The 24,527-nt window shown below is 39.5% G+C and overlaps 1 protein-coding gene across 2 annotated transcripts in view; it reads right to left on the reverse strand.

The window, feature by feature from the left end:
- Window positions 1-1,064: 1,064 nt before the first annotated feature.
- Window positions 1,065-24,527, reverse strand: part of NEDD9 (neural precursor cell expressed, developmentally down-regulated 9) — a 60,682-nt gene continuing 37,219 nt past the window's right edge. The window contains exons 3-7 of one of the 2 annotated variants that reach the window (XM_007427162.4): window positions 9,039-9,140; window positions 6,533-6,634; window positions 3,817-5,010; window positions 2,915-3,004; window positions 1,065-2,095 (exon numbers count right to left, since the gene is read on the reverse strand). In XM_007427162.4, coding sequence (XP_007427224.1) covers window positions 1,586-2,095; window positions 2,915-3,004; window positions 3,817-5,010; window positions 6,533-6,634; window positions 9,039-9,140 — 1,998 coding nt within the window. In that variant the 3' untranslated portion in view covers window positions 1,065-1,585. The remainder of the gene's footprint in view (window positions 2,096-2,914; window positions 3,005-3,816; window positions 5,011-6,532; window positions 6,635-9,038; window positions 9,141-24,527) is intronic. The other variant, XM_025166005.2, reaches the window with a different exon arrangement.

The raw sequence follows: 24,527 nt of genomic DNA on the forward strand, positions 1-24,527 counted from the left end.
ATTTAGTTAGCAGCAACCTGCTGCATAAGCAGCATGCTGGAGTAGCTTAGCTCAAATGATCACAGAGCAAGAGGGACAGAAATGCCATTAAACTTTCAATCATGACTCGGCATTGCTAGCACACCGGCCCTTTAATCCTCACTGCTACAGATTGTAAAGTTACCCCAAATCTATTGCGCGGCAGCAATTGTTGCTGTTAAAGGAAAGACTGAAACAGGAGACAGTTGTAGCACCGTTAACGTAGAATATTGGTAAAGCACCTGTAGGCCATTGTGCAAGGAAAAGCTTAGGAACAAGCATGGATTGAGAAATGTGTAAATGTTAATCAACTGCAAACACTTAACAAGACTCAGATTGACTACCTTTTTTCTTATTACCCAGAAAGGTTAACTCAGCCCGCAACTGCTGCCTTATCCACAAGTTTGTGTAAGTTTGCCTTCCTTGCATAATTAGACCAATGGTCTATCTGGCTCAGGGCTGACTGCTTGATAGAAGCAGTGTTCCACAGTCTTTAACAGTAGTCTTTTCCAGCTTCTCCCCCTCACTGCTAATAAGTGCAGATGCTAAAGATCATACACTCTTCAACTGAATCATGTCTGTTGGGTTCCTGGAAGAGAAAGATATCTAATCACCAGTTGTGGTTTGTAGCTCCACAGTTTGACTTTTTCAGGCACCATTTAGTATACTTTTCAGCTTGTATTATCTGGTTCCTCACTGCTTAAACTCAATTCAGGATGGAGTGTGACTCTGAACATTATCAGATGTTGACATTTGACTGACTGCAGTACTCAGATGGGAAACCGGTATTATTGTAAGGATACCAGATCTGGACTGGTGAAAATTGGGATAATCATTAAATGGCAAGAATGAATTAGCACTGGATTTCTGAGGTCCAAACTAGTAGCCCTTACTCTTGTGAAATGTACAGTTAATTTTTTTCAAAATGGCAGTCTCCAGAAACTAAAGTAAAATTAAGACAGTCATTCTGGGCATGTTCCTTTCGAAATGAAATATGTGGAAATGAACACATTTTCACTTCCAAATAAATTTGCAGAGCATTAGTGTTAAGGGGGATATAGTTTATTTGCTAACCATTATTCCAGGTAGGGTTTGTTGGCATCTTCCCTTTGGACTTAAAACAATATTTACCTTAAGAGTTGCCATAGCCTTTACAACATTGTCTATATGACATAATTAAGCTAAAATAAAATATACATTATAGCCCCTAAAAGGGAAAAATAGTATCCTGTTAATGGATATCCTAAAATCAAGGCCATATATACATCACAGAACTGATGGATGTTTTTGTTAAGGTGCTTACATAATGGATTCTATGAAATGTCCCCACATATACATATATGCAGAATACCATTTTACATTTATAAATGTATACTGAAAGTGATAAACTGAGATTGCTGAAAACCTTTGTAATTTCTAATCCATAAAATGAATTTAAAATATTCAATATAAAACATCTACAGAAAAAAAAAATACATGATCAAGTTTAAAATTTGTACATATTACAGAAGACACTTTCCAGTTCTTAAGCATTATTCCTTGTTGGTTTGAGTCCATCCTGTGCACCTCAGTAAGATGCCATGTGAACCAAAGAACATTTAAACAACTGTGCATAGTGGGAAAGGTCTGTTACACGGTCTACCATATCTTGCAAAGATGCTGTGCTAGGATAATTCAAGGCAGCCACCTTGGTTGACATAACAATGCTTTTGAGCAATTCACACAGCTGGTTGCTGGAATTCATGATGCTGTTGCGCATTTCCTGAGTTGTCAACTGCCTAGTTAGGGTATCCCCAATGAAGACCAGTTTATGAGCGCTTAAAATGACAAACTTGCTATGAGCTACAAAGATCCTTGGGGGCTGGGCAGCACTGATGCAGTTGAAGAAGGCATCAATGGCATTCAAGAGGGAATTAAAATGAGTTTCGCACTGTTCTGAATAAAACAAAAGAAGCTGCCTCTCTTGAGTGGCTACCAAGTTCTTCGTTGGGTGAAGGCCTTGAGGTGACTTCCACTTTGAGATGTCATTTTCTACCGGCTTTGTGATTTCTTGTTCCAACCGCTGGAACTGATTCAACTGAAAGGCGAACAGGAGAGTCAACACCATGTACTTTTATCAGCGCTTGACACCATTCCTTTTAATAGATGGCTGAGACCTGACAAGGTTGCAACCAAAGATCAGTGGGCTACAGTGAAGAACCCCAAGACAGGAGGAAATATAAAACATTTCTTAAATGTTGATTATTATGATCTTTAGGTTACAAGCCTGTAGATTGTCATATGTGTAAAACACAGACCTAGGAATGTATCAATGATCAACAATAATATAATTTCATTGAAATTATGATGACTTTAAAAAACAAACATCCCCAATGGGTACTTCCCAATCATCCACAGAGGACTGGAGAAGAACAAACAGGCATGAAATGTTGGGTGGCATTTGGGAAAAGAAGACAGAAAACTACTGTGGGTGAGGAGTAAGAAAGTAAATTATTTGAACTCCTTATAGCTTATAGTATTCTGGAGAAGATCACTTGCATCAATGGAGGCTTTAAATAAACTGTTGTGCCCAAAGACACATGCACATTTTTCTCAAACATGGTTGCTTGAGAACTCCCCTAGGAGTGGGGAGAAGACTTGGACTCCTCCTACTCCATGTATATTAATTCTGATCTGAAGCAGGTAAATACAGCCAGGAGTTAGGGCAGTATCATATGTAATGTACTTATAATTTATCTCTTAGTGAGTAAATAAATACTTGGGACAGGCTGCTTTCTTTTAGGACAGCATCTCAGTGTAATCTCCTAGTTTAACAACTACCTCCCAGAGCTCCAGGGTCCTCCTCTTTCTTTTTTGCCCTCCTGATAGTTCAGATGCTACCTGTAGGGATCTTTACCTGATGATGCTCCAGCTGCATCTTGTTCTGCTTAATAATGTTTTCTTTTTCTAGCAACTCTTTCTGTTGCCTTTCAAACTCTTCCTTCCCCTGATCAGAGAATATTTGAGATACAAAAAAGTTACGTCATACAAACAATATCTCTTGAGATTGCAATTAAGTAGTTTATTAAACAGCAGGTATTTTATTATGTTTACATTGGGGTTAATTGCCAGTGAGGAAAAAGTAAATGAGAACAGTAAGAACTTATAGTTTGATATGATCTTAATAAAAGGAGTTGCAAAACCAGAGAAATGGCAGGGGAGGCAGTAAAGGATTTTGTGCATTCTGCCATATGGCTGGAGCCTTCCCCTTTGCATTTCCATTAACCAGTTAAGCAGGAGAGAGAATGGCTTGTTACTGCCAGGACATATCTCTGGAACCCACAATCCGACTGGTGCATCCTGGTGGACAATTTCCACTCCATGGTGCAGAAGTAGGGAGTGTGGAGTTGGGAAGGACAGTAATCACCCATTGGGTGGGAAGCAAGAGAGGCAGCAGATCCCATAACACAGATCTAATCAGGCCTGAAATATCCTGAAATGCCCAATATACAATACTAGAAAGACATTTTTGTTCCTCACCCATCAATCATATTTGAGGCATGAACTCATGCCGGACATAAGTACATCTGAAAAGCAAGTGACTTGGGAAATTCACTCCTAAAGGGTGTGTCTATGACCACTTCAGGCATAGTTTGAAAAGACAATTAGAAGATGGATATTATCCACTATAACTAAATGGATATTACATGTTCAGAGACCTAAGTCAAAATAGCAAGGGAGGACTGCTGACTTCAGATCCTGCTTATAAGCATCCCGGAAGCTCTGGCTGAGACATCTAGAAAGGTAGGTGGAACTCACCTGCAAGTGCACATAGTCGTAATCATCCATCCAGCTCTTTTCTAAGCTATTATTGCTGTTGCATTGGTAAGGCTGGTCTTTAGAAAGGAGTGGTGATAGAGAAGTGCAATGGTCCTGGTTTTTATCTCCAGGATGCAATGTTAGGGCCTGAGGATTATCATACACATAATCAGCAGCAGGATTCATGCTCTCTGATGCACTTTTTATACATGAGCTGCAAGGTCCTTGTTTGAAGAGCACCTCAGCATTGATACTGATGCTGGTGGTCAGTTGTTTGGCATCATCTGGGATTGTCCTTGCCACCATAACAAAACGATCCAGGTCATCACATTTGTTCTGAGGCTTGTTGAGTGCTAGGACATTCAAGGACCAGCTACAAGTACTGAGGTCATGGCTAGTCTGGGTCAAAATCTGATAAGAATCTTCCAATCTCTGCAGCTCCCTCCTCATTTTATTGTAGAGACTAAGTTCTGAGAGATAGGAAGCATTGGCAGTTGACCCCTTTGCGAAATGTAGGTAGTCAACCAGCGACTGTTCCACTTTGTCAACAGCAGTATGTATCTTGTTGATATGTTTTTCCATGTTCTCATATGAACGCCAGTCAGGATTGATGAAGGCCATCAAACTGGAGACAGCATTCTCTACTGTGTTCTGATTCCAATAAAGTCTCTCTATGGCTGTGTCAGGATCCAGTACGAGTCTTCTGTCCTGAGAAGGAGTAGCTGAAAAAGAAGATTCCTTTGATGTTGTGGAAGAAGTGGACATGTTACTCCTGGTGCTCCCTGTACTTGAAAAAGACAATCTGTTCATCCCATCAGTCACATCCTGCAGCCTTTTAGTATCCTGTGTGACCTGTGGAGGGACATCATATATTCCTTCTTTTCCATCAGGATTCAGACTTTCACCAAATGCTAGATGCTGTCCAGGGAAGGGAATTCCCCGAGGGGTGTCATAAATATCTGTCTGGGAAACTATCTGCTGTCCAACAAATTGATTTTGGTGGCTCACTGGAACATCATAGAGGCCTTGTTGGAGTGGTGTCAACTCAGAAGAGGCAGCTGCCTTGGCCATGGGAGGAGGGACATCATATACACCTTCCGATCTTGTTTCATGCTTTAAGCAAGCAGCCAAATCAGGCATTCCTTCTCTAGCATCCACATCATCTCTGCATGAGGAAGAGGGATTGGTACAGATCTGGAACATAACAAGTACATTTAAGTTACTAAGCTGAAAGTAATTTCTTAATGACACCATTTAAGGTATCAAATGTATAAATTACTACTATTTATGTGGAAAACAAGCAAAGTTACTTTTTGTGGAAGTGCTATTTCTGGCTGAGTAAGGTCAAGTCCTGGAAAAACAATGTAGTTGTTTGAAAGTGGCCAGAGATTAATATTGGCACAGAAAGCAATTGTTCAGGTGGTTTTCCTACAGCACAGTTAACCTGCACATTATGAAATTTGAGCAGCTGGAAGCATGTTTTTTTGAGCTGTGATCTGTCAAGCTCAAACATAGCACAACAAACATATCTTGCACAGCAGATACCTTGCACAAGATGACAACCTCACCCTACTACTCCTACCTCATGGATACCAAGACACTGACTGTAATGCTCTGTACCAAAGACTGTTACAAATTGACCCCGTTTACACATCATGCTAATGGTCAATGGCTAAACCCATTCCACATAGCCCCTAAATCATCAAAATTATTTGGATACCACTGTGTAGAACTCCTTGAGTGCCTTCATCTTTCCACTTGAGCTGGCTAGAACTCCCTCCAAATACTCAATGCCCTGTCCTTTTCCTTGCTCTTTTCTTGCTGTGTGTGTGTATTTTTTATTTTTTTTTAAGCTGTTCTCTAGCAACATAGCAAATTACTTCAGATCAGCCTGGAAACAATGGAGGAATAGCGTCAGGACCCTTCAGCACCTTCACTCTAGGAGGAGAAGAAAAACTCCATGGGCTGGGATGAGGAAGATGTTCTTACCAGTGGAAACCTTCTATCCCACTACCAGAGAGGAAAAATCGCAAATCTATTTTCATAGGGTTTTTTTCTGGAGCAAGAAAGGAGCTGATCAACTTTCAGTGTCAATTGGCTTGATGTGCAAATACTGCAACAGCCTTACTGTGTTGGGGAGACGCTCAAAGCCTACCCCTTTCCCTGACTGGAGCATGTGGAAGGGCCCTTACTAAAGCAGCTGGATTGACACAACATGCTAAACCAGATTAGCAATATTAAGAGTTCACATGATGTGTGAATCCAGTCATTGTATCACAGAAGTGAAGGCCACACAAACTGACTGCACAATGAATGGGCATTCTGATATTAACCTTACACAGAGATTTGTGCTGATGGAACCTCACAAAAGACTATACCTTGTTCATAGTTTTTGAACTCCTCTTAGATAAGCAAAAAGATACAATCAGTCCATTGCATATGTACAGATATTTTAAAAAACATTAATTACAAGAATATCTTACATAAGGATAGTAATTATGCTCTGCAGTGCACCTTTATAACAGTTATAAAAAACCAAACAAAAAATAAATGAGCTATAAAGCTTGAGGGGAATGTTAAGAGGCCTGGAGTTCAAAGCACTCTCTGCTATTTCTCCCATCTTCCCTTCAATGCAAAATATACTTTTTGTTTAAACATGTCTTTAATTCAGCATGAAATTACATGTTTGCTTTAAATGGAACATCAATAAACTTACCCCTTTTGTGGGAGGAACATCATATATTCCTTGAGATTTCATATCACTCATTTGAGCTGCTTGTGTAGGACTTTTAACTGATCCAGGGGGTACATCATAAATCTAAGCGGAGAAACAATGCATTACACAAAAGAGAAACATCATCAGCCTTGATGAAATCAGTCTGGGCTCTCTAATTGATTCCTTGGCAAATGGCATGTCTCCGCAGGGTAACTAAAGCAGCTCCAGCCAATAGCCATAAATGTACAGCATGTCCAATGTCTCTTGATAGCAAACAAAATTTGTTTATTGCCTCTCAATCACCCTACTTCCCTTCCATGAACCTTTGAAAGCACTTTGTTTAACAAGCCAAGCGGCTCCTTTCAAGGCCAGCCCTATGATTAGGCACAATGAGGCAAGTGCCTCACACAACAGAAGTTGGGAAGCAGAAGTGGCTTCTGATCATTCCTCCTGAATCCTCTGGCAATCTTGGTAGGGCAGTGCTGCATGTCTCACACTGGCCCCTTCAAAAAGAGAAGCAGCCTCTCAGATGGACTAAGAGTATTGTGGCTTCCCTAGGATTTAAGTCCAGTTTACTTCTACACATGAAAAGGAAGATGATGGTGAGGAATATCATTTTGTTCTTTACCCCAAGCAGCAAAATATCTTGGCAGTACTCTTTTGCTGGCAGATTTTCTGCTTCTGATGTGTTTAAAAGAAACACACCAGAAGCAGATGAGCAAAAGTCCCCTTTGATTATCAGCGGATTAACTGCCCTCAAGACTTCTAAGTGCTTGTTTTTTTCCAGGGGAAAAAAGAACAGAACTAAGTCAACTAGTCATTTAAGGGTTGTTGCACAGCTCAGCAGGGAGCTGTAGCCAATCCCTGTTCTCTGATCAGTTTATTTTTATGATCAACTTGTTTAGATCCAAGGTGTGGAATAATACAGTACAGCAAGCACAATATGCTGTATTGTTGCACACCTTGAATCAGTAACAAAAAATTAGAGATTTACATCTAAAAAACATTGTGAAAAATGATTCTTAGCTACAGAAGACAAAAGGCAAAGTTAAGTCCCTTTCACACCTTTCACTGTGAAAGACCTTTGGTAAGTCAGCTGCTTTTCAGTCCAAATCACTTGGTACTGATGTCTTGTCAAGAAGAGACAACTAGGTAAATATATATTTGAACTCCATATATGCACTCAGGCTCAGAATGATCCACCAAATTAAAACAAAAAACAAAAAAAAACAGACCTTGATCCTTCTGAAGCTTTAATGCTTGTGATTTATCACAGAAAAGTGGCCCCCTTGCTGTCATCTTTACTGAAGTATGCACAGCTGCTGATGGTTAACGATGCCTAATCCCCACAATTGATACCTAATCCCCAACAATTTTCATGAGGTGCAATAATGCTCCTCACTCTGTTGCACTGAGAACAGCAAAAATATTCTTCACTACATATTAGATTTGGAGACTTTATAGGATTGAGGGGGAGTGGGGTGCTATTTCTATGCTCCTGAAAGAAAAGCTCTAATAATGCCAAGCAGAACCAGATTTCATGTTTTGTTGACTGCAGTACTAACCACATCAGAAGCTATTGAATCCTTAAGGAAACAAAGATAGGTCTAGCCTCTTTGATGCCTCTTAAGTATTTTGCATATTATTTTTGTAGCATGGTTTTGTCCTTTTTTCAAAGGACTTCATATCCCACTGGAATATGGTTATATCAGTGAAGAAGACCCTCGATTTCACCAATGCTTGCCCAAATCTCTGTGTAGTATGCAATCATGAATAAAATGAAACTCAGTCTGGTTATCCCAGTTGACATTCAACACAGAGAAATTAAAAAACCAAGTAAGACTGGTTCACAGGTATGTACTTCCTATTACGGTAAACCCTCAGTTTAACAGATGCTGGTATAGTGATTTTAGATGTAATGGACAAATGGTTGGTTTGCATTCAACCTGTATTTAACAGACTAATGTCAGTCAAGTATCTGTTAAACTGAGTTTATCTGTTAAATCAAGATTTTACTGCAAATGACACCATTATGCAAGTAATATAAATGGATGCAAGCAACACAAGTGTGAATTTAATGGACACTCCCTCCCTTCAAATGATCCCTCAAGTCAAGGTTTTACTGTAGTGAATTGATGTTCCCCTAAGACTGGCTCTATTTATTATAAATGTTCATGGGAAAAAAAGGTTTCAGAATCTAGAAAAAAAATCTATACAAAGCAGAACATTTATGGCCTTTACATATTTCTCGTGATCAGTTGAATTAGCTGTCTCTCTTAGAAAAGAGTTGTGGATTTTCTGCTTTTCTGCTTCCTAACTTTCAGTGTATTTGTAAAATATTCTGGCCATCTAGACAGTACAAAAGCCCATCCTGTCAAGATTAAAAACAAAACACATGTTTAATTTAGAATGTGAGAACCAGACCTGCACATAGGAAATAGATACAATGTCAAGGCCTTGGTGGCAGCTTAATTTCAGTGCTGATGACATTTTTATTACTACATACCCCTTGAAGAGGACGAACTGGTGGGATATCATAGGTATCCTTCTGGTATTTGGTAGGGAACTCGTAAACATAACCTTGTCCTGACCTGACAGGAGTTATCACCTAAGGGTTAAAAGGGAAGTACAGGAAAGCATAAATAGTGAGCATTTGTTTTACAGATGGATGCATTTTATCTGGCAGTTTTATTAATAAGAAACTTAATCATCCTTATTATTGATAGAAAAATATAGATACCCAACCTTGGATATATATTTTAGCTCATCTCAATCATTTGTGTCAAATTACATCACTCTATTTACCTACCTTCTCTAGTCAATCTGTACACAAGAATGGAGATTAGCTGGCAGACCAAATTCAATGTAGCTGATACACTGACCTCCTGCAGCCATGGCAAAGTGAGGTTTCTGAGACAGGAGCCTAGGCCTAAAATTAGAACCAGTCTTTGAGGAAGAGGAGCAAATTCCAGTGACTAGGAGTGTTTAGGTACTAGATTAGCCTTTCCCAATTGAACATCTTCCAGAGATTTGGGATTATAGTGCTAGAATTTCCAATAAGTATTTTGGCCACGCTGACTATGAATTCTGGGTTCATGCTCCCAGTGAAGCTGGAGAAAATAAGGTTGGGAAAGCTGCTTTAGGTGTTTAAAATATGCATACAAGAAATAGCGTGTGAGTCATAAAGACATGCATTTGTTAGGAAACACATAATATATAGGTGCAGTCATCAGATTGGTTACAGCATCTAAGCTAGCTATGCTGAATAGAAACTTACTTATGATTTATGACAGATTTTATTCTAAACCATTAATTCAGCACTCGCTTTTCACAAGCCAATCATCCTAGTGAATCTTAGGACCAGTCCAGATTTGGGATGACAAACCAGACTAAGTAGGAACAGCAAGTCTGCATTTGTACAACACACTTAACTGGATCATTTCTAGATCAGGTGCCCTGTGCAAACTTAGAACCCTGGTCAATTCAGGGTCAGAGGATGGACATTCTAACTCTGAAGTCCATTGGATCAATCATTAGATAAAGCATCTTCCCCCAGCCTGGACATGTGCTGTGAATCCAGGAAGTCAAGCCCTTCTGACCTGCACTACCCAGTCACTCTTCCAAGGAAATGAGACAGAGGCATGGAATGGCTGAAAACATAAACTGCTCCATTATACAACTCAGTACCAAGTAGCCAAAGAACACACCTGCCTAAAATGGGTTGGCTGCAGCATCCACAGCATCCCCTTTTCTACCTGTGTCTTCTTCGTGGGGAAGAGCTCGTTGATGTAATGATGCCTTGCCAGTACAAGGGTTCATAAGATACAGACAGGGCTGGAAGAAATGGGGAAGAACCTTGTATTCTCCACCAACAGCAACTTTTGATTAGGTAGCCTGATTATGAGCTGCCAAATTCAGCAGGTTGTGGCTGTCTGAATTAGGTGTGTTGTGAGAACCAACTGGCTCCTTGTGGAGAACTTCAAGCTTATACTTCCAAGGAACTGTGGGCCATTACAAAATTAGCAATTTTGTGGATTTTTTTTTCCTAAAGGGCACTTCAGTTATGGTGGGTCTGGGCTGGATCATAACGACTGGCTCTGTCTGCACAACACCTTTCTTGTCCTTAACTTAATTACAGTTTGCTCAATTAACCTAATTGACATATTGTTCACACGGCACATTGAACTATAAACTAACAACACAGATTGAGTTCAGCTGACATGCTAAGCTGAAATGTGGTTGGCTAATTTTAACTCAAAGCCAATATGATTACAATTTGGACTGATTCCCCTTACACCTTCCTCCCACAACAGCAAATAACAGGTGAATGTTTGGCTTGGGTGCAGGAGAGGGAATGGGGATATGGATTAGAAGTATAGTGAAGTCAAGTCCTTCTGCCTTTCCTGCCAGGATCCCAATCTGGATTAGGCTTTTCAGATGGGCAACACATTTTTAAAAAGCTATTTGATGCAATTGCTAATTGTGTGAATTGCTTCACCTCTGTTTTAATGTATTTTAACAAATTACCATCATGGTTTCATACTATTCTTGGGTAACAAGTGAAGGCTTTACATCAAATTTGCCAATGCAGGGCAACTTTTTAGTTCTGTGTGCCTTTAAAAAATTATAAAGCCATCTATAAATAGTGTTTATAGGATAAACTGATACTTCATAAACAATAAACATTATTTACTGCACAATGTTCTGAAGCCCAGAGACAAACTAATATATGCCTGGGAATGGATGGCTAAGCAATGAATTGCTTAGTTTACACAAGAGAGGCCTTGGGAGGATTTCCTGAAATGGGTTGCGAAAAACAGTACACTATGAGTTTGGGGAAAAGTTAAGTAGAATTTATTCATAAACAAATCTATTTTAGTGTGCAATCACAATAGATCAGTTCACACAAATCAAAAGTAGTTTATTCTGGTTTAGTTGACATACAAATCCATGTCAACAAAGGTTTTTGGCAACTAATCATAACTGAACCATGGTTTGCTTTTAATTCACTAATTTCATCTTAAACATGGGTAGTTATACCTGAACTCAGAATCTGCATACAGTATTGACAGGAACTAGCCAAATAATTATTTAACAAACATTCTTTAAACAGATCCTAGATTAGAGTTTGGTGTGAAAACACAGCATGGTGGTTTTTTTCTGAATTATTAGATTAAAATCTTATGGCTTCTCCCTTGAGATATGAAGAGTGGCTTGGCTAATCATTTTTCAGTAAATCTTGGTTTACACTAGAATTGTTCAGGTTACAAGAAGATGCCTTTTATTGGGTTAAAATAATTCTCCATCTAGCTCCTCAGTGCTTCTGGGAAAAGTCTTCACCATTACCAAATATCTGGTCCTTCTAACTGGCAATGTCAGAAATTAAACCCAGGATCCTCTGTGTGCAAAAGATGCATTCAATTATCTGAAGTTTGGGCACTCCAAATCTGTTCAGTGTGCCTCCCAGTATCTGCCATGACCACATGACTAGGTGCAAAAGTGAATTTGAGAAATGTAAAGGAAAAGCACTTAATAAACCTAACAAGCAGGCAAGAAGGAAATCATCAATAGAAGTACCAACATGTCTTCTACCCCATGTGTTTTACAAAACAAAATGTCTACCTTTGGGGCAATCAGCAACTTGCAAAAGTAGATGTTTTCTTTGTCATTACTTGTTTCAGAAACAGAGGTAGCAAGAATGCTGATTTTTCTGAGAAATGAAGTTTTGTTTCAGATATCACATTAGACTTGAATACATTTTGGCACTTCAGACAATAGTTTCTATCCTGCTTATCAGATTCTAGAAGCAAAGTGCTTGGCACAAAAGTTGTAAGAGTTCTTCCCTGGCCTAAGTTTGTACAGGCACAACAAAACTAGAGTCTACGTAAAAGTGACATGGGTGGCTATGCAAATTGAATGAAGAATAAATATATAAATAAATAAAACTGTCACATCCTTATTTTCCATTGAAATGCAGAAAGCTAGGTTGCCCATTAGAAATGATGAAATCTCAAAGGCTGCACTTGAAGTGCTCAGTTGCAGTCACTTGACTGGCACATCATACTTAGTCAACCAACCACATAATGTGAATCTGTGTTTTATGTATCTCTTTATAATTTACAAATGTGTTAATGTGCACAGACACACAGGAAATACAAATGCCACAAGCTGTTTCAGTTCTTTCACTCCCTTGAACATATAAGCAATTTTGGAGTCAGGTTGTTCTTAAGATTGACAAATGTGCAAAATAATATCTCTCAGTGACAAGCTGTCTGACCTACTAATTCTGACTATTAAGCATTCTCCTTGCTCTGGAACTAAAGCTTTTTTGTGTTAAAAAAATAACATATTTTAACTCTGATCTTACAGAGGCTTTTTGTTTGCAACAATTTTTACATAACCAAGCAGTTCCTGTGGTGTTACAAACTATACTTTTGGGGAAACAGATAATTTGAAACAAAAGCTTCATCCTAGGGTAGCCTTACATTTTAATCCTTTTGCTAACGCAACAACTTTAGTGTCCCGCTGCTTATACAAACCATGAAGAAAAATTCTCAATCATGGAAATTTTGAAATCTGCTACTCTGAATTCCAGCCAAGGGCACTTGTATCATATACATTTCTCAAACATACAATTGGGTATTAATATTTCCTTAGGAACAAGAAAATGAAAATGTACCCCACTTGCATGTAGGGATTCTCTTTCTTCCCTGTATTTATGGACCCCAAGGATAGTCTCTAGGGGTTAGCCCAAACTTGCGTGAACATCTAATCTTTGCAAATAGTCAATCATCAGTTGTGCAGAGGCTCTACCCCATATAGTTGGTGTTGCAAATACTTTCCAGGAGACCGTTACTGTTGTTGCTATAATTATTTAATTATAACAAAATGACTGGAAAGATTATTGTCTAATCCAACAGGAAAGATTTCACTTTTTTTCCCCCACTCTCCTAGATCAGAAGGCACTTCTAGCCACAAGCCATCCAAGATTCACCTCACTTTGGGATATTGCCATAACTGATCTTGTAATACCATGGGAAGGGGAACTGCATCCTCAATCCATTCTCTTGGGTGGGTGGTCACAAGCAATGCCCAACAGATTCATGCACTTTTAGAAACAACAATGCCTCTACTTCTCTGCTGCCTGACAAATAACTTTTAAGATTCAGAAGCCCCTGGCAATGTGGCAAAGTGACCTGCTGTCTTATTTTTAGAAGCACATTGTCAGCCTACTTGGAATTTTAAATATCTTTGCAAATCAAGCTTATTAGATCCCAAATTAAATTTGACAGCTGTCTTCTGAATCTGTGAGTTTTTTTAAATTACAGGACTCATTAATACAAGGGCAAGTTTCATCCCTCGAGGGCATAAGGTTGGAGTTTTTTTTGTTTCTAAACCCCTATGTTTTGGAGTTATCTAATTTTCTCACCAAACATTAGCATCTCACATTTCTGAAATGACTTACCATGACTAACTGCCTTTTTGTCCTTTTTCATATAGTTTATAAAAGGGCACATTCAGAGAATCAGAACTTTCCATCTCCCATGCCTTCGGATTACAGTATAAAATACACCCTCGATGAATCCATCTGTTTGGATTGTTTTGCTGATTTATTCTCTAGCTTCCCTTTCTTGCAGTTCTTCCTGTGCAAACAGTAAGTCAGCTGAAGCAAGCAGGAGTAAGACCAGCTGGAACTGTTTTCTTCTGCGCAGGCTAGAGAAGAAAAAACTCCCCTTTCTTGGGCAGGGGATAAGCCAAAATGCAAATACCAGGAAGAACTATCCTGAATAGGAAGTTCCCTGTCCACAGAAACAACAGGATTCTACCATTAAGAGAACTAGTTTGGTGTAGTGGTTAAGGCCCCAGGCTAGAAACGGAGAGATTGTGAGTTCTAATCCTGCCATAGCCACAAAGCCAGCTGGGTGACCTTGGGCCAGTCACTCTCTCTCAGCCCTAGGAAGCAGCAATGGCAAACCAGTTCCAAATCTTGTCAAAAATACTGCAGGGACTAGTCTAGGTAATCACCAGGAGTCCACACTGGCTTGAAGGTGTGTGTGCATGCACACGTGCATGCACACATACACACACACACACACACACACACACTACCATTGCAAACCCCTGCCACAATATGGTTTGATCCCAGGGGTTTCATCTCATACCAAAACTGGGATTGAACCTTCATCTAATAATCCCAGATTAAAGGAGACTGACTTTTATTCAATATTCATTAGGGGATGCATCTAAAGCTGTAAGCCATGAGGAAGAAAATGCTTATATAACCAAATTGATTTTTCAGCCTCTGCCCTGCTCTGCATATTCTTACGTCTTGCCTAGAAAGAGCAAGCATCCAACAGAACTTGTTTTATATTCTTTACAAACACCTTACTGAGGGAAAAAAGCCCAGACATGGGGTGCCTCGAAGAATGACTGAGTTCAAAGTGCTTTGAAGCCCTTTACGGTGCAGCACCAGGGCCAGGACCAGGCAAAGCCTCACCAGAACTGAATGTGCCCATCTGGTTTGGCCATTTACAACGGGCCTGTCGTGAATACTCACCCTGAGAGAACTGCATTTGGGTGGGTGGGTGGGTGGGTGAAGGAGGAATTAAGCAACAGTTCTTCTCCATAGTAGCTCCCACACTTTGGACCCTCTTCCTGAGGTAAATATGGTCCATTAGCCTTCTGGAAATGACTGGAGCAGCCTATAAGCCCAGTGGTGATACCTACTACAGAAATGTAGTGGAATTTTATGTTCTTGTTTTATGATTCTGTTCTTACATTTGCACTCCCCAGTCCTTTGGGTTTTGGGTGGGTTAAGTATATAAGTAACTCAAGCTGCCAACCAAAAGATATTCTGGAGCTACTCCATCATTCACAGATCCAGATTTGCTGCACTAAAAGTGGGGACATACTGGGAAAACATAGATTATCAATGGAGGGGAGTGATGCTGTCTGGGGCCTCTCCATCAGGTTCTGTAAATGAGGCAATATGACTACATAATCCAAATCTCATCTGGAAGTTCTCCTGATCTACTTAAAATCCTAATATCTTATGTGATAACTGAAAAGAGGTCCCAGATCATACAGTCTGAATTCTTAGGGATTCAGGGAAATGTGTATACCCTGAATTTCAGGTTGGGCTTAGCTTAATCAGTTCTTAGGGGATACAGGGGATAAACTTTTTGAGCTTCTAAATTGGCCAGCTGTTGATGTCTTGTCTCGGTGCCCGGTCTGAATGGGAAACAACAGGCTTCAACTGAACCCTGACAAGACTGAGTGGCATTGGGTTTTAAGGCCTTCCAGATCTGGGACCTTACCATCCTTGGTTCTGGATAGGGTTGCACTGCCCCAAACAGACCCTGTGTGCAATCTGAGGGTCCTTCTGGACTCATAGCTCCTGCTCAAAGAGCAGGTGGCAGTTGTGGCTAGGAGGGCCTTTGCACAACTTCATGTTGTGTGCCAGTTGTGCCCATTCCTTGATCAGGAGGCTCTACTCTCAGTTACTCATGGCTTGGTCATGTCCTGAATGGACTACTGTAATGTACTCGACATGGGGATGACTTTGAAGAATATCTGGAAGCTTCAACTGCTGCAAAATGCAGTGGTGCAAGCATTTATATGTGCTCCTAGAATGGTACACATTACACTTTTTCTCCACATGCTGCATTAGCTGCCAGTCTGCTTCCAGGTTCAGTTCAAGATTCTGGTTTTGATCTTTAAAGCCCTATATGGCATGGGACCGGGTTATTTGAAGGACCGCCTCTCCCCAGTTCCATCTACTTGTCCCATCAGTTCCAACAGGAGGTGCATTTTACAGGTCCCATCTGCTAAGGAGTTCCATCTGATGGGACTCAGGAGACAGCCTTTTCTGCTGTGGCATCCACCCTTTAGAACATCATCCTCCCACCCCAAAGTGAGACTGGCCATGACCCTATTGACCTTCTGGAAATCTCTTAAAATGTGGTTTTGCCAGCAGGCCCAGGGGTCCCAGGCAAAATGGTTATTTAAGACCTTGTTTTAATCATTTTGTTTTACTGTATGTCACCCAGAGTCACATTTTTGAGATGGGTGGCTATATGAATCAGACAGACAGACAGACAGACAGACAGACTCTCCTTCTATTCCTTCCAAGTCCATAAAGCAATTGTTTCTATCTACTGCATTTCAGGCCCACTCAGTTCTCCAGCTCTTGTTTCTGTCCCTAAGTTTCTACAGCATTCTTCATCACTAATTCTCAGGCAGACTCTTAAATAAAATGCAGCAAGCGGCAATAACAGTGAATCAAGCAAAATAAAGCAAAAGTAAAGGGACTTTGCAAGGACTTGGCAAAGGCAGTTTAAAAAGCTTGGAAGAAACTGGGTTGGTTGGGCAAATTGTTGTGGATTCCTCCCATGCTTGTCTCCCTCTTGGGGGCCTGAAGAATGCAAGTATGGGAAGGATCCATGTCAGTTACTCAACCTACGTTATTCTTTCCTACCAGATATTGCCAGGACAGTGCGGGTTCCAGCCTTGTGGAAACAGCTTTGGAAAGATATGAACTGGTCTTGAGGTTGAGCCAGAATTTCAATGCCCTGTCTGGCCCTGGGCTGTAGCTGGGCACAGCTGATATACTGATGGGGCTGCCACATAACCTTGCTTCTAGTCTGTTGTCACTTATTGTTCTATCCTCTCTAGGTCTTCCAGTGGGCTACACATTTATAGAAACAAATGATCCACAGATTCATTTTGTAATGTAGCATTTAAAATAATGAACTCCCAGAAGAAGTAAACAGAAGAAGAAAAAAACATATCCCCCCCCCCCCACAGTTCTCTCTTTGCCCTCCCTGCTTTTGACTTTCTGGTATGCAGGAATCTGCTTCCTGAGAAACTCAAGGAACCGAAGGTTTTCATTTCTCCCTTTCTCTTTCCGAATGCCTGTGGTCATCTGGTTCTTAAAAATTGTACATTTCAGACCAGATTTTTAAACTTGTTTATGCATTAACAAAACCAGATGGTGTACCCACAACTCCTTTTCCTCCCCTCATATCTCTGACAATTGCCAAACACTATGATAATTTCATCTGTGCAAAACAACTGATAGGGGTCCTTGGCTCTGCTGAAGTAAGTGTACATGTGTCAGTCCTGCAGCATACAGGAATCCATTAAAAAAGAACAAAGCTGGATGTCTGTCAGAGTTGTTCATCCTCCAAAAGTGGTGACTAGGGCCCTTCTTATGCCAGCTTTGTGTTCTTTTAGCAAGAGAAATGCTGACTGTGCATGTTCTATGTTAGGCATCTAACTTTGTGGTTCATTAAATCCCTTTTCCTTACCCAAGGAAAAGTGAGGGGAATCCTTCCTCTGCTGCCTAATACAGAAGAAAAGAAGAGTATTGGAGAAATGGCTTGCAAGATTGGACTAATTGCTCAGCTAGCCCAACATTCTTTCAACATAGCCAAGAATCAGTTTCATGGAATATGATAGACAAAGGTGCAATTTAAGCAGAGAACTTTATTTCAGATATGTTCTTGGTTACATTTTTCTTTAACGGAATTCCAATGGAATTATCGTTGTGGAGTCAGACCAGCAGTAGCACAAATACAGCAGAGAAGAACAAATATATTACTTTTAAGCTAAGACCCTGATACTGATTCAGTGTATGCATGTCATGGAAAATTACTAGTAGAGAATGTGTAGCTAGTACAGCACCTTGAATATGCTTTCCACTTTAGAATAGGGCTGTGCAATGTTTCAGATTCAATTTGAAAGAAGAACTTTATAATGTATTGGTGGCTCATGAAAGCTGCTGCATCTTTTTAAAGGATCACTTTTGCAACAGCCATGCAATCCTGGAAGCAGATGCAACTGTTGCAGTGAATTGCAGACAAGTGCTGCATTTGCTTTCTTGCATGTTCCAAAGCACCTCTTCCAAATCAAATCCAAAGGCACAGCCCTACTTTAAAACAACAGCCAACTTAAGTTAAACAAAGGATACGCAAAATTCATCAATCCAGGAACAGATCTTCTGGAGAACTTGGAATGCTCTGCCTCCCTCTGGATCATGCCCTGGGGTTTCAGCGTTTTCCAAAAGTAAATTGTCCAAATCCATTTAAGGAGCTCTAGACCTAACATTCTGGATGAAGTAGGACTGTTTGAGGCTGGACCACACCAAGAACTCTTCAAACCACTACAGTTCGGAAGATTTACTTCTGGAAATTGCTGAACCCCCACCTCCCTCCCATGGAACAGTATTATCCTGGGGATAATGGACAGCTTTGGATCACTTAATTTTGCAATCCTTAAACTAAACAAACATACAAGGAACCATGGGGTTATTTTGCAGATTAATTTTAAAGAAACAAAATTATATTGCAGCTAAAAATAGCCTCCAAGTGTTAATACTAAGCAGATCAGTTCTGTAAGTTGTTACGCTTACAGCCCAGCTCAAAAGACTGAACAGAGTCCTGTAGCTAGGTTTCTCCATTTCCCCATAGCACAGATTTGCTATGAAATTAGGGCAGAGGTAAACAGCGTGGGATCCCAAGGTTACAAGCACTCCCTACGTTCCTCCTTGGGGGCACCAGTGTTTCCTCTGACTATTATTGGTGAAGATGAGTGGCACAATTTCTCCTGACCTTGAGGCAGAAAGCACACTAAAAGTGCAGTGCTCATCTTACAAGATGTTTAACAGAGTTTAAAGAAATAAAAGCAAAAAATCCTCACAGAATCCCCATAAAATTCTCCCCACCAACTGAGAAAAAAATAGCTCCACCCACTTTGCTTGAACTTTTACTCCCCAAAGTGCAGCCCAGCCACCAGCAGGTTACCCAGCCCTGGACTGAAGCAATGCTGTGGCAGGGATGCAATAAAACAGTGATAACAAAACAAAAGCTAGACCTAGAGATAATGCAGTAATAATCCTTCACAGTGTTAACTGTTTCAGCTAAGGGGCAGGAATGGATAAGAAATAGCAAGCTTGTTCCCTAAGTTTCAGTGAACTTTGAACAGGGTTCGAGTTCCCTTATTCTTTTAATCATTACAGAACACTATCTAGGTATGTGATAACTGTGCAGAGTTGTAGAAGTGGGCAAGTCAACACAAGGCAGTGCATTTGGCAAGATTAGTTATTTATTTAGACCTCTTTCATGTGTCTCCTAAGAGCTTGAAAGGGCACCATGGCAACATTCAACTGCTGATTGGTGGAATTATATTTAGTAGACCAAAAGATTTCCCTTCCATCTGAAGTCCTCTTACACTCCCCAAATCTTGTCTAAAGAGTTGGGGAATCCGCAAAGAAAGATTGTGAGGGCTCACAGAGAACTGCAGAAGGTAGAAAACATAACAGAAACATTCAATGGCATAATGGAAGTGTGCTTACATTGGAGGTAACCTATATCCTTATCTCATTTTTAGTTTCCCAATCATGTAATAATACAGGAGTTTTGATTGAAAGATAGTGACTTACTCAAAAACCACACCAGTTGAACTTGAAAGATGAGCATAGGACATGGGATGGTTCTTGTAATCTCTCTAAGACCAACAATCTCTTTACACCTAACAATTCCACATTATATTATTGTAAGCATTATCATATTACAATGCTCACTATATATTGTTTGCTACACCCATCTAAAGACTTTTTAATAGTTATTTGGAGTTGTTTGTTCAGGAGGAAATACTTTAAAAACAAATTGTGCTTCCTTGTATTATTTTAACCCTTTTCAAGGTCAAAAGGAAATGATGATTTAACATGACTCAACAAAGGTCACTTCTGCCCCTGCTTCTATGTTTTAAGCGAGACTGGCATCAGATTGAAGAGTTTTGGATGAAGGTGCTTTCTTTTATCTCCTCCTATAGATCAAGGGTCCTGTTAAATGGCAGTTTCTAAAAATAATATAGTCACAAAAAGAATCTAATTAAAACAAATTGTTATTAATGAAAGAATCCAACATTCTCTCCAGTTTTCAGGAATGTTGTTAACACTGAAACATGCAATAACTTTAAGTTTTATTATAAAACATAGATTAAAAATCCATTCAATGTTAAATGAAGTGGAATAATAGTCAAATTTGATGTCATTTGCATACAAAGAGATCATTTTGATTTTGCAAAATAAACTAATTTACAAACTGTCCATCCATGGTGATCCTGTTATCACTGTGGATTACCCAATGTATCTGTGAACACCCAGTTCTTTTAAAAAGGTCAGGAAGATCTTAAAAGCATATGACGGATTTTCCAACTTTCCTCAGGAAGGTTACATATACACTAATAGCTAGAAAATCATAGAGATAAGGAATTAGAGTGAACGTTCCAATTTATGTCACAATAAAATTATTAGCTATGTCTTAAAATATCACTAACTGCTTCATTGTTTTTACAAATCATAGCACATAACATAACCATATTATTTACTTGGAAGTAAATAATATGGAATTCTCTGTAACATATACAATCCTTTACACTAACAATGAATTCATTATCTCAGTGTAATTTTATGTACTATAGCCAAAATGGCTCACCTCGAGCACAGAAGGCTGGTAATGGTTTTGTGCTGGCCATTCTTTCTCACTGTAGCTTTATTGTTTATTGTTTATTTTTTATTATTGAGAAGAAAAAAAAGCACATGGAAAGTGCTTTAACAAAAAACTGAAAAAGTACAACAAAGGAAAAAATATTAATATGTCATAACAGTAAACAATTACAATTCTATATATACTTATCTAATGCAAATATTATTAAAGTACATATTTATTTCTAATACATTTATATGGCTATCATTTTTTTTAACCTACTGTATTTTGTATAAATGAGTAGCTCCCTAAGATTTCACATAAAACTTATTTCAACTTTATCTGAAATGTCATGGATTGAACCTCGGACCTTTTGTATGCAAAATGTATGCTTTTTGTAAGCAATTTTGTCTGCAAAATCCTATCACTAAATTACAGTTCCAAGTTGATTATTTCTTATTACTGTATGAAACAACTTCCCCCAAACTGGTACCCTTCAGACAGGGTTGCTTTTCCCCGTTATCTGGGAATTCTGGCAGTTGTAGTCCCAATGCAATTGAAGGACGCTAGTTTGGGCAAGAGTTCAGAACATTAAGGATGGTTTCACATGTTACACTAAAAAATCACCAACAACCTCAAGCCAGAACAGCTGCAATAAGTGGAAGATCCCACTCCACATGCAACTCTCCTTCCCTGATCCCATTTTCAAACAATTCCTAACCACCAAACATCCCTAAGAGTCTAGTTTTTAAAATATTTTTATATTTAAAAGAAAGTAAAATTAGACCCTGCTTTTTATTAAGAGGGCAAAAGCAAAACACTGAGAAAGAAAGAAAGAAAGAAAGAAAGAAAGAAAGAAAGAAAGAAAGAAAGAAAGAAAGGAAGGAAGGAAGGAAGGAAGGAAGGAAGGAAGGAAGGAAGGAAGGAAGGAAGGAAGGAAGGAAGGAAGGAAGGAAGGAAGGAAGGAAGGAAGAAAAAGACAGACCATAGGTGCCATCAAATAATGGGTTTGGAGATGGTCACTAAGAATACCAGGGACTGCAAGAAGAACCAGTCAATCAGTACTGGACCAAATGAAGGCCAACTGCTCCCTTGAGGTGATGATTAGCAAGTAGAAATTTATGTATTTGGCCATGTGTTGTGAACGCATGATGATGGATTAGAAAAAGGCACAGTTGAGGGGAATAGAAGAAAATGAAGAGAAGAGAGAAGGCTGATGGACAGGATCAAATAGAGTGTTGGAATGTTCTTATTCCTGGGAATGGGTTGAGATGGCAAACATCTGTTCATGCAGTCACCAGGAATCAAACCCAATTTGATGGCACCTAATGCATTAAATCCAATGATAGTATTAATGAATTTCAAGGTGGCTTACCACAAAGTATGAAATGTTTCTCAGGATAGATGTTAATGTTGAAGGAAACCAGTGTTCTATCTTGTATCAGTAGCCAGAAATAAGGTTGACAAAAAGCAGCTGACTAAATAAGTCACTTGCATTTAAAAAAAAAAAACCTGTATATATATATAACATTTCTCTTTAAATATATCTTGACTCTTACATCAGAGATAACAAGCAATTGTCCCAGGGATCTTGTACTTGGCAGCACACCCTCACCTGCCTGCACTCCATAGTCCAGGCCCACCTGCAGCGGCCCCTGGCAGCCATGCACCCCTCTGCACTCCTTGCCTGACACCCCCGCCTCTTCCCACTTAACAACCCGCATGTCCTGGAGTTACGACGGCAACCAGGATTGCCATCGCTAAGCAATGCAGTCACATGATGTCGCACTTTACCACTGCATTGCTTAGCAATGGCAATCCTGGTCCCAATTGCTCTTGTAACCCGAGGACTACCTGTACATCACTGAGTATCTGTGTATTATTTAAATTTAGTTAAATAAATAGGTTAAATATATATTGCCCTTTTTACAGCACTCAGAACCTCATTTTGCAAGGCTCACAGCAAAAACCATCAGGTGAAGCCAGCATCAGTTCTGACTCAGCCAGATTCACAACATGCAAAAAATACACTGAACTTATACATTGCCTAGCCCTAAATAGAGTTTTATCACCCTAACGGAAGATAATTTCAAGTTATTAAGTTTTGCTTTAGTTTCACAATGTTTCCATGAACAATAAAATATATGTAGGTGGAGTGACAGTTTCCTGGAAGAAGCAACTTAGCCACAGCCCACAAGAAAGATTTTTTATCACCTCCTTCCATAAAACTCAGTGCAAAAGTCCAGGACTTCCACAACTTTCTCACAGAGAGAAGGAGAAAAACATGTTGGCCATCTGTTAGGGTAATAGTTTAGTGCTAGAGGTGCCAACACAGAGTTAATCATCTGAGCAAATGTTTGTGCCACCTGTCTGAGCACACGTACCTAGTAATCATGTATATGTGTATGTTTATGCACGTCTCTGCACACGGCTGCAAAGAAACTGCTTGATTGCAAAGACAAATAAAATTCTGTGGGGTTCTGCAAACAGTTACATTATGGAAAGGATGTAGAAACTGAACCACACTGAGATAAAACAGAAACTCCTCTTCCATCCATCCTCTTCCATCCATCATTAAATGTTCTCCAAGAGCTGGCTGTGACCAGTAGTTATGTCTACCTAGTTAGCTGGATCCTACTCACAGTACACTCAGCATCGGTGATATATACTGTTAGATCTCTGTTAATCTCTTGTAACAAACTCTGTTTGGATTGTCCTTGAAGCCCTCAGGGAGTACTGTTAACTAGAGTTCTGACAGAAGTGTATTTATTCATTTCATTTAGATCCTGCCTTTCCTACAGGAGCTCAAGGCATTCCTTCCTCCTATCTTCCACCACAGCAACAGTCCTGTGAGGGAGGCTGGACTGAGGGAGAGTAACTGGCCCAGGCACCCAGTGAGCCTCCGGGGCTAAGAGTGGACTAGAAGCTGGGCCCCTGAGGTGCCTATTCTGTACCTGATCCAGAATCCCACAGTCTGCTAAAGACTCTTCTACTGAAACAAGCATGTGCCTCTGTGGTAGATTAAATTTATTGGATTGCTGACTTGGTTTTATTTCTTTAGTTCTTTCCTGCTGCTTTTTAATATCTTCATATTATTGTTTTTATTATTTTTGTGTTTAGCAAGGTGCTTTGAGTGACTTGAGAGAAAGGAAAAGCAAGGTATAATGAGAAAATAAGAGGTAGAGCAAGGTAAAATAAGAAAATGTATTGTGTAAATTTCTAAAATAAATAAATAGAAATTAGACTGTGTGTTGAAATCAACAGGGCTTGCATCCAAGTGAATGAATGAATGTATATCTCTATCACATATTATTATACACACACACACATACATATCTATGATCCGCTTCATATTTAAATAACTACATGCATATGACAAGTCATCTGTAAGGGTTAAAAGTCATTTGCCTTTCCTTATTTCTTTCAAATGGAATTTGACATAATCAAGATAAAAAGTAATTAATGCTTAGCTGCCAACTTTGGTGTGAAAATGAATGCATTCACTC

This window comes from Python bivittatus, unplaced genomic scaffold (assembly GCF_059951505.1).
Source record: "Python bivittatus isolate LINGU-HERP-01145 unplaced genomic scaffold, Pbiv_v1 ctg000840_np1212, whole genome shotgun sequence".
Lineage (NCBI taxonomy): Eukaryota > Metazoa > Chordata > Lepidosauria > Squamata > Pythonidae > Python > Python bivittatus.